The sequence below is a fragment of the Sebastes umbrosus genome, chromosome 6, assembly GCF_015220745.1.
Source record: "Sebastes umbrosus isolate fSebUmb1 chromosome 6, fSebUmb1.pri, whole genome shotgun sequence".
NCBI lineage: Eukaryota > Metazoa > Chordata > Actinopteri > Perciformes > Sebastidae > Sebastes > Sebastes umbrosus.
This window is the reverse complement of record NC_051274.1, coordinates 22893499-22908180: the sequence shown is the minus strand read 5'-3', so window position 1 is coordinate 22908180 and position 14682 is coordinate 22893499. Positions and strand designations below refer to the sequence as shown.

The 14682-nt window shown below is 38.5% G+C and overlaps 1 protein-coding gene and 2 long non-coding RNA genes across 3 annotated transcripts in view; 2 read left to right on the top strand and 1 right to left on the bottom strand.

Moving 5' to 3' along the window:
• Nucleotides 1–14682, top strand: part of LOC119490573 — an 839978-nt gene that overhangs the window by 611660 nt on the left and 213636 nt on the right. The gene's annotated exons all lie outside the window — the stretch shown is intronic.
• On the top strand, nucleotides 154–2457 carry LOC119490572. The gene is made up of 2 exons (XR_005207435.1): nucleotides 154–658; nucleotides 816–2457. It is a non-coding gene; the product is annotated as an uncharacterized LOC119490572 (long non-coding RNA).
• Nucleotides 3645–11106, bottom strand: slc26a10 (solute carrier family 26 member 10). Its single transcript, XM_037774034.1, has 18 exons — nucleotides 10839–11106; nucleotides 9672–9782; nucleotides 9371–9528; nucleotides 9093–9257; nucleotides 8857–9009; nucleotides 8687–8769; nucleotides 8457–8604; nucleotides 8258–8371; nucleotides 7194–7271; nucleotides 7010–7105; nucleotides 6252–6358; nucleotides 5879–5948; nucleotides 5577–5759; nucleotides 5136–5190; nucleotides 4859–4947; nucleotides 4695–4749; nucleotides 4489–4595; nucleotides 3645–4388 (listed from the first exon to the last, which is right to left on the bottom strand). Exons 1-18 carry the CDS (start codon nucleotides 11104–11106, stop codon nucleotides 4350–4352), a joined length of 2079 nt encoding a protein of 692 aa, XP_037629962.1. The 3' UTR covers nucleotides 3645–4349.

The following is a 14682-nucleotide window of genomic DNA, read 5'->3' as shown; positions in this document are numbered from 1 at the left end:
AAAGTTTGTGACCTGGCAGCAATGTTGAGATCTATTGAAGAAAAACCAAGCACCGCCCATCAGCTGGAGCACAGCCGATGGGAACACTCAATAGTAACGCTCTCTCTCTAAAATGACCTGTGATTGGCCAAAGTCTCCCATCACGAGATCTAAAAGCATCGATTTTTTTAAAGCCTGAAAACAGTCACGAGGAGGTGCAGAAGTCTAGTTATCTCTCAGAGCACTTGAAATACAATATGCTGAAAGGTTATTATGGAATTTTTGCCCAATGATGCTTAAATCTTCTGTTATGACTGACTTCGGCCATGTCAACATCCTCCTTTAATCAAAACGGATTTGTGGCATCCACCAGACCTTCCTGCTATTCATGTGTTATTACCTAACACTTCTTCTTATTGAAAAGAAATGTTTTTTTGATCTCATTCCCTAAATCCTGTGCACATTAACTTACATGCACTCACTTGAAATCCTTATAATGCAGACATACAGTGAAATGAAAAAAGAGAAACATGGAAAGGGTTTTGTATTGTAAATTATTACAATCTGTCTTAAAAGTGTCTGTCTCTTTGGGATAACTTTAGTATAACTGCATAATGTTTCCTTGAGATCTGTGGTCACTTTTTTTTTTAGCAAAGCTGACAAACTTATCCAGCGAAAAGTTTGAGAAATTGCACTTGAGTAGCAAAAAATGTTCATTTTAGTATTCAAGGACTGACGTGTTTGATGTTGTAGTAATATATATTGTATTATTGTATCATGTGAAGGCCTACTGGCAGAATACGTTTCTCATGTGGACATTTTAACATGAATGACAGAAGTGTAAAGTAATAATAATAGTAATGCCTACATTCCACTGAGGTGTCTCACTGCCATCGATAAGGTTAATGGTTATTAATTACATATTTTAAAACCAAGTCTTATCACCTCTCTTTGCATGTGAGGATGTGGTGTGTGTGTGCATGCATGCATGTGCATAGAATTCTCAGATGGTTTCATTATAATAACTGTTTGAGGCTCAAAGAAGTCAAAGTATCCAATATTCATTAAAAAAAAAAAAAAAAAAAAAACGAATACAGATTTGTAACAGAACTTGTTTTTTTCTTCTCTCCCATTAATCATTTCTCACCCCCTGCAGTTTCTAACCTAGTTAACTAGCTGTATATAAAACAGTTAAAACTAGCTCCACATTGACCAGCCACAACAGTAAAATGCTGCTTACACATTATTTCATCGGTATTAACAATCTAATAATGTCATATATAATAATAGATATATCATACATGGAAGGGGCACAAGTTTTACCGTTGATAGTACATCTTGATGATTATATTTCTGTTGTTTTATTCAAGTACGATTTTAAATGCTGGACTTTTACTTATACTAATACTACTAATATACTAATTATACTAATTGAGTATTTTTACATGGTTTTGGTACTTGCAGTGGCATTTGGTCTGGATCCCCAAATAAGCCACAAACAAACTGTAAGCACAGTAACTTCAGTCTGCCACGAATGTGAGGAGATGTTATCCAGTTTAAAAACGTTTACTGATAAAAGTTTTATGTTACATTGTGTCACACGGTAGAAAACTATGTGCTCCAGTGCCCAACGCAGCTCTCTTCCCTACTGTTCTGCACATATCACTCACTATATTCACAACATTCAATATACATGCATTTGTCTTTTTTATACATTACCTTTGTCTGATACAATGACTAGAAATTATGGATTTTGCACGTTATGTTTACACATTGTGGATACTTTTACTTAAATAACAAATCTGAGGACTTCCTCCACCACTCAGTTAAAGGTATAAATGTCTGTCTGCTGCTGTTCTGTGTGTGTGTGTATTTGATTCCAACAAGGGATAATTAATAAATAAAGAAGATAATAAACTTCTTATTTAAGTTTTTGTTACTACGGTGACACTGACTCTTCATTATAGAGAACCTGCTGAAAGACATCAGCTGTCATTCCAATGTTTCACCACAAGATGGAAACAAAAGATCAGAGAAAAATGCCACCCGAGTTGAGTTATTCTCTGCTTTGTCATGAGGAACCTAACATTATCATCATTATCAATATTATCATTAATAGTAGTAGTATCAGTAGTAGTACTACTATCATTTCATACAAATTACAAGCACTCTTGGTTTGATTAAAGTGTCTGTTTTCCAGTACCTTTCAACGCTTGCTGTTTTTGCTGTTTCTGAATGAATTGCGTTAATGAGAAATAATAGAAATTACTTGATGTTTTATCCTTTTGTAAATATTATTTCATGTTTTGTATTTGTTTGATTGTTTGTTTTTTCATTTGGCTATGTTTGGGTCAAGTAACTGAACAGAAAGAACATGTACGGGGCGTTACCTGTAAGCCCTTTTTTTCATATATAAATCAAAGCTTTGTCATTAAACCGCTGACCTTCCCGAAGGAGTTGGCAGGATTACTTTTTGAACGTGTGAGTGTGTCTGTGTGTGTGTTAGTAGGTCTGCCGGTAGATTCTGGCTTAGTAAACATTTGGCCAGAGCCTTGTGTACCATGTTCTAATTGAAGTGGACTACTTCCTGCCAATTAGTGAAACACTCCTTGAGCTTTAAAGGGAAAACCCAAAGGGTACAGTGTCTAGAGGCCTCTTTGAAATATGCACTGGAAAAAATTAATAACTTGGCTATCTAACATCAAGCAAGGAAATAATTAGTTTTTTTCTCCTTTTTCGTCCTGGTTTTGAACTCACACTGCATATAGTTTTATCAGGTCAAGGTAACAGGATGATGAATAGGAGCAGTGGGGGGAAACCTTTAACTGTCGGACAGCAGAGGGCAGCATGGTGGCGAGGTAAAACATCACTTACAACCTCTGGTAAAACACAGTTTAAACATCTGATAACAGAAGGTTTTGTCAGACTGGATTTATAGAATGAAAATTCTCTTTCTGTAGAAAATTGTGGCTCAAAAGAATACTGTTTTGCAAACTTTGAACACCTCTGTATATATCATTTTTTATTTCTCATCATGCATATACATGCTATATTCATGTTTACATTCAGTTTATCCATTTGAAATACTGTCTTCTACAAATTTACATTTACATTACTTATTTATTGTTATATATGTTTATATTTAAGCCCTATATTTATACTTTCACTATTTTATGTCTTAGACTCTCATTTTGCTTTTACTTGTGTGATTTTCCTTTTTTATATACATATTTAATGAGCTTTGCTGAAGGTTTTCACTGCCAACGACTGCTTTGTTGTAATTGTTGTGCATCTCATAAATAAAGAAACTCGGAAAGTTGCATCTAATGTAATAGCAAGTAGCAAGTTATATGAAAATATACATGAATTGGCACTAGTGTTGCTTGCATGATGTGTGTTAAATAAACCAGAATTCTGCAGGACTGATGACCTGTGGTGTTACTCTCAAAATAAAATCCTTCATCTATGTTGTCATTTGAATCTTGTATTTTTCATTTTCTCAGTGCAGACACACAGAGGTCCTCAGTACCTCCCCAAATACAAAGACTGCTCTTCTTCTCTCTTCATAATCTGGCAGAGTGGCGTGCTTCACATTCCACATCGTGGTTCTCTTCTAAAATGTATTTAATAACCACGGTAACCCAATGATTTGATTCACAGAGAAGTTTTGTTTTTGGAGATATATTTATTGTCAAAAACATCCACTGGATGGCACAGTTGCTGACAAATACAAAAGTCATTCATACAATATTTTGTGCAGTCTCTCTGGAGTTAAAAGACAGAACATTTTAAGGCAGTATGAGTTGGCATTTATACTGTACATAGTTGCATATTCAAGCACATATTTCAAAACATATAAATACATAAAGTATTTAACAAACTATTCAGTGCACTTTATATGTATCTGTATTGCAACAGAAACTAAATAAATATCACTATATTCCAGCATATAAGACAATAAAAGACAGAACAATTAACATCTGTCATATACAGTTTTATAGTCCAAAGTCAAAAAATACATATTTGTTTTCTTTCTTGTTTTACGCTAAATATGAGGAGATTGTCTGTTCATTTAAATCCCTCTCAATTTGTGATATCAGATTAAAGTGTGCCAGTAGTGAGTCCAGTTTCTGTGAGAAAACTGGTAACACTGTGATGTAATAATTATTGTAATTCATTACATGGCGCTACAACAGGCTACTGCTTCTTCGAAACACTGGTATATAGTGAAGTCTGGACCAAATGCTGGAGCACTGCTATACAGCTGAGAGACTTATAGTCTCTTATAATGTAAAAGTCCTTTTGCCCTCTGCCTTTGTAGTCCAAGACACTTGGTTGATGGGAGCGTGACTCATCACTGTCCTCCTGGCTCACACCCAAACAGTCGTTGTGTTCTCCGGAGGTTTTTCCTGCGGCAGACGACAGACATTGCATCATTTGTTATATAAGAACTATCTAAGTCATTAGAAATCAAAGTCGTTTTTTGTATTTGTGAATTTTCTAGCTTACCTGCTGCTGTTGAATATACATCACTGCATCATGAACAGTAACAAATATATGTTGAGGGTTCATGTAGGTCATTAGACCACTCGATGTTAGGATCTTTAAGACGCTCTCTAAGGGGATAGAAATCATTGATTAGTATTCACTGTATGCAAGTGAATAAACTAGAATAATCCATTAGGAAAAAAATAATTTGGATACATAGGCCTTACCATTGCAGTTTGACAAATATACATGAACTCCAACTTTCTCGCATTCAGTGCACATCTGCAAAAAGTCAAAAGCAATCAATCATGCTGACACCATGCACGAAGAAATGGAGAGAACCCCATACAGTGAAAGTTTGAAGCATAATGTCTTGATTAAGTAGACTAACCTGTGTAAAGAGTCTTGCTCCAGCCACATCGACAAATGTCACACTGCTGCAATCGATTAACACGGCCTGAACATCACTCTCAGATGTCTCTACAGAAAAGAAAGAAGAAAGTGAAAGGACATTTTCTGCAGCACATGTCTACAAAAAATGTAAATAGAGCAATCTCAAACTTCGGAATGGCCAAATAACTGATGTAGATCTCATTATTTCAAATCTAAAGTTTTTAGATTTTGGAACTGCATATTTAGTATCATTTTTGTTTGTTGTCATTACGTACCAGATTTAAAGAACTCATGATCTGAAGAAAACGATGTGTTTGCAATGCCTCTTTCCTAAACAACGATGGAGGGAGAAAAAAACAATAAGACACTGAAATTAAATTTTACAGAGTGAACTGTATATACTGTATATATCATTCAGTGATTTACTGTAGGGCTGTTCTCGACCAAAGAAACTCTTAGCCGACTAATCGATTAGTTGATTTAATCAACTGTAAAACTGAGTTTCTCCACAAAGAATTACACTAAATTCTTGTGTTTACCAGAGATGTGCTCATAAGTTGCTCAGAAATAAGTTATTCAGCATGAAAAAAGCATATAAAAAGACAATAATAATGATAATCAAGTAAAGAAGTCTTAGTCAACTAAGACCATAACGACCGATTAATCGACTAATCCACTAAGAGAGAGCAGCCCTGCAGTGATTCTAGTAGTCGTACCACAGTGTTGACGGCGGCCTCTCTTTCCCTTTTCTCCAGGGCTTTCTTAGCCTTCTCCCGGCTGCGGATCTTCTCTGGCGTCAGGCCCAGCAGCCGGCTCATCTCCTCCCTGAAGAAGCTGCGGTTGCCGTAGTAAATCGGCCCGTTGTAAGTCAGGATCTTCACTCCGGGTACCTCGTAGCACTAAAAGGAAAACAGGAGCAACCCAACTTCATTCTAGGCTCTTTCATTCATTGTCTATGAGATTACGATTATCACTTGTTGTTGGATTAAGAAATCAAACAGTAGGAGCGTCCTCTCACCTTGCTGTGGTTCTCCAGAGGTCTGTAAATTTCTGTGTTGCTGGCCCGACCAAGTACTGAACAACCAGCCCTGTTGGAACCATTGAACACATTATAACTTATGATCTACATAGCTTGAAAAGTATGAAATGTTTCTCTATTTCTCTGTGATGAATTTTAGTTCAGAGCTCCATTACGGATATAAAACTCTCAATGTCCTTGTTGATTAAATTTTGGTTGATTCTGGAGCTTTATACTTTTACATAGTTCTTGCCGCAGATAAGTGTGATCTTCTCAGTTCATGTTTAACATGTCATATGTAAATGGTATTTAATGGCAAGAGTACTAGCTGGATTGCACCTTGGTATCGGCGCAGAGAGAATGGAAACTGTACCTTTGTGTGCGGCAGATGACGGTCATCATGGAGAAAACCACTCCAATAGCGAGGCCCAGATCCACATTGAGCACCACTACAGAGAGCCAGGTCACCATCCAAACCATCTACACAAGTCAGAATAGAGTATTGTCATATCAGGATGTAACAGTTAACAATGGAGGCATGTCAGTGAAGATTATGGTTAATTACAGCCAAGCAATCAGTGTGTGCAACCTGTGCTCTACTAGCTCATGATCCCATGACCTGATTGATGATTCTCATTGGCTGGAAGAGTGTTTATTTCAAATAATCTTACAACTGTGACTCAGCAGTTATTGTTTAAAGATGCATGCATCAATTTGTCAGCAGGCAGCTGATTCAGACTGTATGAAAACCTGTGTGAACTCACACAACTCCAGCTAAGCACGTGTTACAAATAAGCATAAGAATGAAGTCCAGTTTCAAGAGGTTGTTTGCCATTTAAACTCCAGATTAGATGATTGGTAAAATGTTGCTGTAAGCACATATGAGATGAGGTGAATTAATGCCTTGTAAATGATCCCAGCATGAGCAGGATAATATGATCTCATATGTGAAGATACTGGAAAAACCCAATTAGCTGTGCTTAATGGGTCAGTTGTTGACCTAATGGGAACCAGGGAGCTAATTAACCATCTTCCTTTCATTCTCTTGTGTTTTATTCTTGTGCATGGGGACCATATTGCAGAATATGTATGTGTGTCTTATATTGCTGTACTAATAATCCATTGCCTTACAAAGTCAATCTTGCTGATTCTCCACAGTTCAGGTAAATCCTGGAACTGCAGGAACATCTGCCTGAGGCTGGTGACGTTGATGCATGCCAAGACTGCCTGGGGAGAGAGATAAAAGGATGAGATGAGTGAACTTTTCCTCTCTCTCTGTCTCTTATTCTTACACAGATACACATATAAAACACACCTTTGGTAGGAAGTAGAACAGCGGTCCGATCAGCAGCAGGACAATCAGAACAACCAGACTTGTGAACAAGCCGGAGAGCTGCAGGAACACACACGACACACATCCCTTACTGGAAATTACAGGGTGTTTCATAAGCATTGCTCCTTATTTGGAGCATTTTTTGCATCCACAATATGGAAGTTTAACATTAAAGCAAATCCAAAAACAGTTGGATGTAAATGAACTCTTAGGTTTTAATCATTTCAACTGGATTCAAGGGGATTAGAGTTTATAAAACGCCAATCTGTACTTTTTTTATCTACATATTAAAGAGGACTTACTAGGCTTTTGTGATTTTCCCCTTTCCTTTAGTGGGCTATATGGTTTTGTGTGCATACAAAAGGTCTGCAAAGTTACAATGTCCACACAAAAGTGAGATACTCTCCCCCACAGAAACACTGCTCCTGAACTGCCTGAAACGCCTTGCTTTAAGTCCTGCCTTTTTTCCGTAATGTGGTGATGTCACCAAGTAACATATTTTAATAATACCTGCCTAGCGGCTAGTTTGGCATGCCCTCAAACAAAGCTAGTTAGAGCGGAGCTGGAGCGGAGTCCAAAGAGTTTGGTTTGGTTGACCAATCACAACGGTGGGTCAGCTGACCAATCAGAGCAGACTGGGCTTTTTGGGGGGGAGGTGGTACGAGAAAAATAAAGCATTTTTTGAACATTAAAGCATGTAAACATGTTCTGGTAGAAATCCAAAATACAAGTATGAACCTGAAAATAAGCATAATAGGTCCTCTTTAAGGTACATTCACATACTGCAACTGAACAATGAGTTATAGATGGGGAATCTGCAGTTGATGTTTTACTGCTGTGCTGTTTAAAGCATCAGTAAACACAATAACCTAAATATAGTTTTTAGTGTTTGTCCCTCTATTTAAATGACTTTTCAATCAATTTGAGAGGAATAGAGTGTCTTCTCTTGATATCTGAATTGCAGATTGCACCTTTATTAATGCAAAGAGCCATCCAGTGGCTTGTGAGTGTGGCACACATATCTTGCTTTATATCATGTACACTACCTGTGTGAATCCTCCAGCACTCTCGAGTATATTAGTGGTGGCCAGAGTGGCTGAGCTGGGGAAGCAGGTGAAAAAAGAGGACACTGTGTTGGAGATACCGTGAGCCAGGAGCTCCTGAAATCAAGCACAGGGTCAAACAGATGAATGGTGAGAATCTAACATGTCAACAAGAAGCTGCTGTGACGTTCACACACTTTACCTGGTTAGGATGTATGGAATATCCATGTTTATCAGCATAGATCATCGCCAGTGAGACGGACACTGCGTAACCGACAAACGTTATGGCTAGTGTGTCTCCAGCAATGTCAGGGAAAGTGTGCAAGGCAGGCATCCGTGGCTTTGGGAATCTGAGGATAGGAGGATTAAAAGTGAACTACTAGACGCTACTGAGCTCATCAGGGTTTTGAGGTCTAAACCTAAAATGATTACCCAGCTGGGATGTGGCCAACTATCTCAATGTTGTAAGTAGAGTCCAGCGACGAGGCGTAGGCCACACCTGTAGCAATAATCACCTGAAGAATGAAGAAGAAAACCATGACTTATGACCGGTTGATTATATGTAAATGTACCCTCCGCATTCCTAAATCCAGCTGACTAACCGTGAGGATCTCCACAGGAATAGGTGTACGCAGGCGCTGCCGGAAACGCGTGTTGATCTCCTTAACTGGCACCAGAACAGCCAAACATACTAAGGAGATGAGCAGCTCCGCCATGTTGGTGTGAGGCAGGTTCTCCATCACCGACGCTAAAGTCTGAACACACCAGTCAGTGAGCTGTGAGCAAACAGCAACAAATAACGTGTTGGATCAGACCATCATCGTGAAACGCTGCTCACCTTGAAGAGGGAGAAGGTCCCAGTGTGGCGAGGGAGCCGCAGCCCCAGCATGCTTTGCAGCTGTGAGACGGTAACATGGAAGGCAGCAGCGCTGGTGAAAGCTTTAACAATTGGCTCTGACAGATAGGTGGAGAGGAAGCCCAGCTGAAGACCAAACATACAGAGCTGGGACACAAGAGATTAACACGTAATTATGAGCTGTGTCGTAACAAAAAGACAGATCTGCCATCACAGTTGCATTTTGTGTTAAATCCACAGACTTTGTGTATCTGTTTTACCATAATAATCCCTGAGAGGAGCGCTACAGCGGAGGCAACCCCGATCCTCTGGGCCTCAAAGTCGGCCGCTTCAGACGAACTGGAGTTCATCTCCAGTGGAGTGGGAACCAGCTGCTCCACCACAGAGCCAGTCATCAGACTCACCACAGCAAAGGTACCTGAGAACAGACTTGTTATCTCAGTAACAGTAGAACACATAATAACTGATGCATTGAGTTCAGGCCAGAGTGCCTGCATGAGATATAATGTACTCCTGTTGATTCATGATGCTCTATAGATGTTATGTGGACACAAGTCTCACCTGTGGACACGTGGCGACCTGTGCCAAAGAACATATAGAGGACCACAGGGAAGAAGGAGGTGTAAAGGCCAAATATTGGTGCCACTGATGTGAGTAACGCGAAGGCCATGCCTGTTTAGGGAGGAACATTAAAAAAAAACAGTTTATCAGTAAACACTTTTTCTAATCAGTGCTCAGAATGTAAAATATGTACTTATGTAGGCTTACATCATTCATTTTGTCTTGTATTGTCTCTTTTCGGTGTGTGAAGCACCTTGTAACTCTGGTTTTAAAAGGTGCAATAGAAATAAAGTTTATTATTATTATTATTATTACATTATGTCTTGCTGAGTAAAAAAAATAATAGAAGTGACTGACACAACAAATGTAGATTGTTATTTATCTCCACTGTGACAATGTCAATTTTGACAGTTTACCTATAGAAATAAAGTTTATTATTATTTGTATTACATTATGTCTTGCTAACTGAGTAAAAAAAAAATAATGGAAGTGACTGACACTACAACAGATGTAGACTGTTATTTATCTCCACTGTGACAATGTCCATTTTGACAGTTTGGTGTCATTAAATTGTTCCTTTTCATAAAATGTAAAACAATACTTGCTCAAATTCTTTGTATATAATTACTTCTTAAGAAATATAATAATAACTGAGTGAATTGTTGTCATTAATTATTATTATTATCTATTTTATTTTTATAATAATATTTCTCAATTATTACTATTAGGGTATTTTCTTATTATTATTCCTATTATTATTATTATTATTATTATTATTATGGTACTAATATTTTTTTTTATTGAATCCTGGTTCAATTTATTAATTAATAATAACTGCATGTATTGTTGTCATTATTTAGTCAATATTATTAATTACTTTTATCATTTTTATTATATTATTTTAATTATTATTATTGGGCTATTTTTTACTATTTCATCATTCCTAGTATTATTATTATCATTTTTATATTGTTATTAATATTATTAAATCCTGGCTCAATTTATTCTACATATTATATAATATTATATCTATATTATATTATGTAATAATTATAATAAACGTACTCCAATAATGTAGAAAAAACAAGCCTTATTTTTTTTTTTTTTAAGACTGGCAGCGAGTTATCACCTGTACTGTGAACCTGATGCTCAATAATGTTATCTCACCTTGCGGAATGTGAAGAATACCAACAGTCAGTCCCCCAATAGTGTCTCCTAAAATCCATTTCTTGAGTCTGTATCTGGGCAGCCAGCTGAAAATAGGCACTCTGTCTCTCAACAGGTGAAGGAAGGCTCGCCTCGAACACCTGCATTTCCCGGCCAGCTTCTCCCGGAGCCTCAGACTCCCACTGCTGGTGTTGTCATCGGATCCGAAGGCCTGTTTGAAGCGGTCCTCCGTGTAAATACTCCTGTACACGGCCACAGACGCGCTCATGTTGTCCCTGTAGAGATGAGCTGATGATGGCTCAGCATGCAGGCGCTGTTGTGGACTCAGTAAAGCTGTTCAATACATTTATAGTAGACTCTGCCCTGACCTCTTGAGCCATTACATTTTCCTGTCTGACTCCTCTTAGCCAATGACATGGCTCAAAGCTCAACTTTTTTTTTTTGTTACAGTGTTGAACTACTTTTTTCACATCTTTGTCCTGCCTCAGACAACATAAAGGTGTGCTGGTCTTACAAAAAAAAACAACCTCTGGGTCCTACTGCTGGAAGGATTTTTTCAACAGAAAATCAGGAATACAGCCCCTCCCTCCAAACACACACACACACACACACACACACACTACGTTTTACATTTTTTTTATTCTAAAATTTATTGTAGTATTTTTTAAGTATCATAAAGCAGCACTGTTTTTAGCTTTTAGGTTAAAGTTATTTGAAATTTTGAGCATGTTTAAAAAGGCGAAAAAAAACCCCCAAAAGCTACAAATTTCTCTGTAAAAGTCTGATTTTTTTAGATTAATCAGAAGACGCGTCTTATTTTTATACATTCCTTTAATGACAGATGTTAGGACCTGGACTGTATTTTATTTTTTCTGCATTTTACTGCAGTCAGAGGCATTAATTTAAACCCAGTGACAGATGAGACTTCAGTCTCTCTCTCTGTGTTTGAAAACTATGAAGTGTAAGTGGCAGCAAATCATCTGATGTCAGAGGAGAGATGAGGAGTTTTGTTGGTTTTTGAAAAAGCTGACTTTTTCAGAATGAGACGGATCACTGAAACGGTACCAGAAATCTAGTAGTCGATACCAATACCAGGGAATTTACACGATTCTCGATACCAATTCGGTACCACGGTAAAAAAAAAAAAAAAAAAATCCCATGTAATTCAACACACACTCTGTTATCAAAACATTTGAACATTACAAAAACAGAGGCATGTAGCCTTTAAGTAATAAATAAAAATGAAACTTCTATTAACATTGCAAAACAGAACAGTGGCATATAGCCTTCAAGTATTTAAAACAAACACTATTGTCAGGATGTCTGTCTTTGAGGTGCTTTTCTAAATTGGAAGTATTTCTTCCTTTGGAAAGAAAAGTACGACGGCACCGTTACTGCACCGCATACTATTTTTTGCGAATCTATTGTAACGTTGCATGTGGCTAACTTGTAGAAGAAGGGAGACGGGAAACGGTTCCTCTTTTGCTATCAACAAAGCTGGATTTATTCCCTGCTGCAGCTCACAAACTACCCGGAGTTGGAGGTGTGTCGAAAAATAATAACAACTGGTTGCTTAGCATTTTCACTCTCGTTCATTGCACATAGCTTGGCTAACTAGCCAGCTGCCATCTTTCATGTCTCATGTTGTTGTTTTTTTCTTCTTCTTCCTTCATTTCACGGTAGATGAGAACACTTGTAAGCGTATACTACCCCCATTAGATCCAGAAGAATCACATCTCCAGTACCTCTGCTCCGGTACTAAATGACCATTAGAGGCATCGTTCGGTAACTTCGGTACCGAAGAAAATGAGTACCGTCACATTTTTAGATTTTGGTAGCGAGTTGGTACCGAAGTATCGGTTCTCGTGACATCCCTAACACACACACACCATCCTTTTGCACTACTACACAGTACATCCTCCCTCATGTCCTCCAGAGAGCTACGCGGGAGGTACAAGCTCAGAGGAGGCACAATTAAGTCATACAATGTATAGCACTGTGAAACGCCTACAGAGATCAAAGTGGCATTGTTGGTGCGAGCCGAGGTGTAACCTCAAACCACGTCTGTTAGCGAGGAGTTCATTTCCGAGAGGGATGGATGTCTGTAATGGGTGGGTGTTTAAGGAAACGGGGGGGAGGGGTCTGGTACCCATGAGACCCCTGTGAAACTCAATCACACATGGCAGCCTGGTTCATGGATCAAACCACACCTTGACTCTGATCAGAGATTGTGTGTGATGAGTGAGATGTTGTTCTCTGTCAGACAGGAGGGAATATAAGGGGGCTTTGGATAAATACAAGATAAAACAGGATATGTGTGTTTACTGGCCATAATGTGTTGTTTGCTTAATGTAGCTTGGAAATCTAACCATCATTTATGATTAAAATAGAGCTTGACTGGTTGATATACTGTAACACAAGGAAATGGATCTCTGGTGACGTATAAGCCCCATGTCGGGTATTGTGAATGAACCTCTCCCATCTCGTGAGGCTACGTGAGGGCGTGCAGGCAATGCCACCGTTTTCTATTGTTGCACAGGACAACACCCCTAGACCTTATCTAGAAGGGCGGAAAGTTTAAAGCCATTCAAAACGTACCCTACCACACGTTCAACTCTACAGCAAAGATGACAAAGCATCTAGCTGTAAACTTTATTAGAAATCATATTCAGTGTACATACAGGTACATACATGACCTTTGACCTCTGCATTTCACCCTAAGCATTTTTGGAGTGCTGTGAAGCAGCCACGGAGCAACTTGGGGGTTCAGTGTCTCGCCCCTTCAACAGGCAGACAGTATGAAACTGGGGTTCAAACTGCTATCCTTATGGATAAAGGACGACCAGCTCAACCCACTGAGCTACAGCCGCACTGCTGAAAATGCAGCTTTTATCTTGTTGCTACATGGAGGTGAAAATGTCAGATAATCCAGCATGGTAATATGAAGGCAACAAAATATAGTGTATTTTACTGGGATTGTCAACGTGACAGGTGCCACCCAACAAACATGATCAATGTTTCCCACATCAGAGAATGGTGTTCACCATACTGATGAATACAATTACAATACTATAAAAGCTGTTATATGAGAGAAGACCTCTTTTTTAACCTTTAGGTTAAAGCTGTAAAGCCTCTGTAATGTTTTCATTTGCGGTTTGATCCGACAGGAGCTAAATCAACCAATCACTTGCTTACCATTGAAACGGAGGTTTAGATTTTGGAGGTGTGCAAAATCTAGCAGACACTGAGCAACATGAACATTCATTAAAGCTGAAGTAGGCAAGATTGGAGCAAAAATGGTCAAAAAAAGTTATTTTTATAAAACCGTCGCTATATTGTGACAGTAGTACATGAAACAGGTAACCTGACAAAAATCACATGCCTCTGTGTCCTCCGGTGATCCTAACAGTATCTACAAGATTTTACAGACCGGAGGAAAACAAGCAGTAAGAACTGATCTGAGATCTGTTGTCCATCTGCCGTCTATGAGAGCCGGCTGTCAATCACTCGCGAACTCCAACCAAACAGTCAAACTAGGCTGCGCTGATCAAATATGAATCAATATTATGTTACGTTAATGCCTATTTCTCGCCTCAAATGTTTCAGAATCATCTTGTAGTGCACGGTTTAGCTGTAAAATTAGAAAGTTTGTGACGCGGCCGCCATTGTAAAATCTGTTGAAAGAACGCCAAGTTCCGGTCACATGACCGGAGCACAGCCAATAGGAATGCTCTCTTTCTGAAATGACCTGTGATTGGTCAAAGTCTCACGTCACGGTCACTAGATTCTTTAAAGCCTGAAAACAGAGCCATTAAGAGGAGCAGAAGTCTAGTTATCTCTCAGA

Excerpts from the sequence above, each read along its gene's own strand:
- slc26a10 (XM_037774034.1), bottom strand. The coding sequence starts at position 11,106 with ATGAGCGCGTCTGTGGCCGTGTACAGGAGTATTTACACGGAGGACCGC. Across the intron at positions 8,770-8,856 it reads TTCCTGTGGAGATCCTCACG|GTGATTATTGCTACAGGTGT; the intron begins GTTAGTCAGCTG and ends TTCATTCTTCAG. Across the intron at positions 8,605-8,686 it reads GTTGGCCACATCCCAGCTGG|ATTCCCAAAGCCACGGATGC; the intron begins GTAATCATTTTA and ends TCCTATCCTCAG.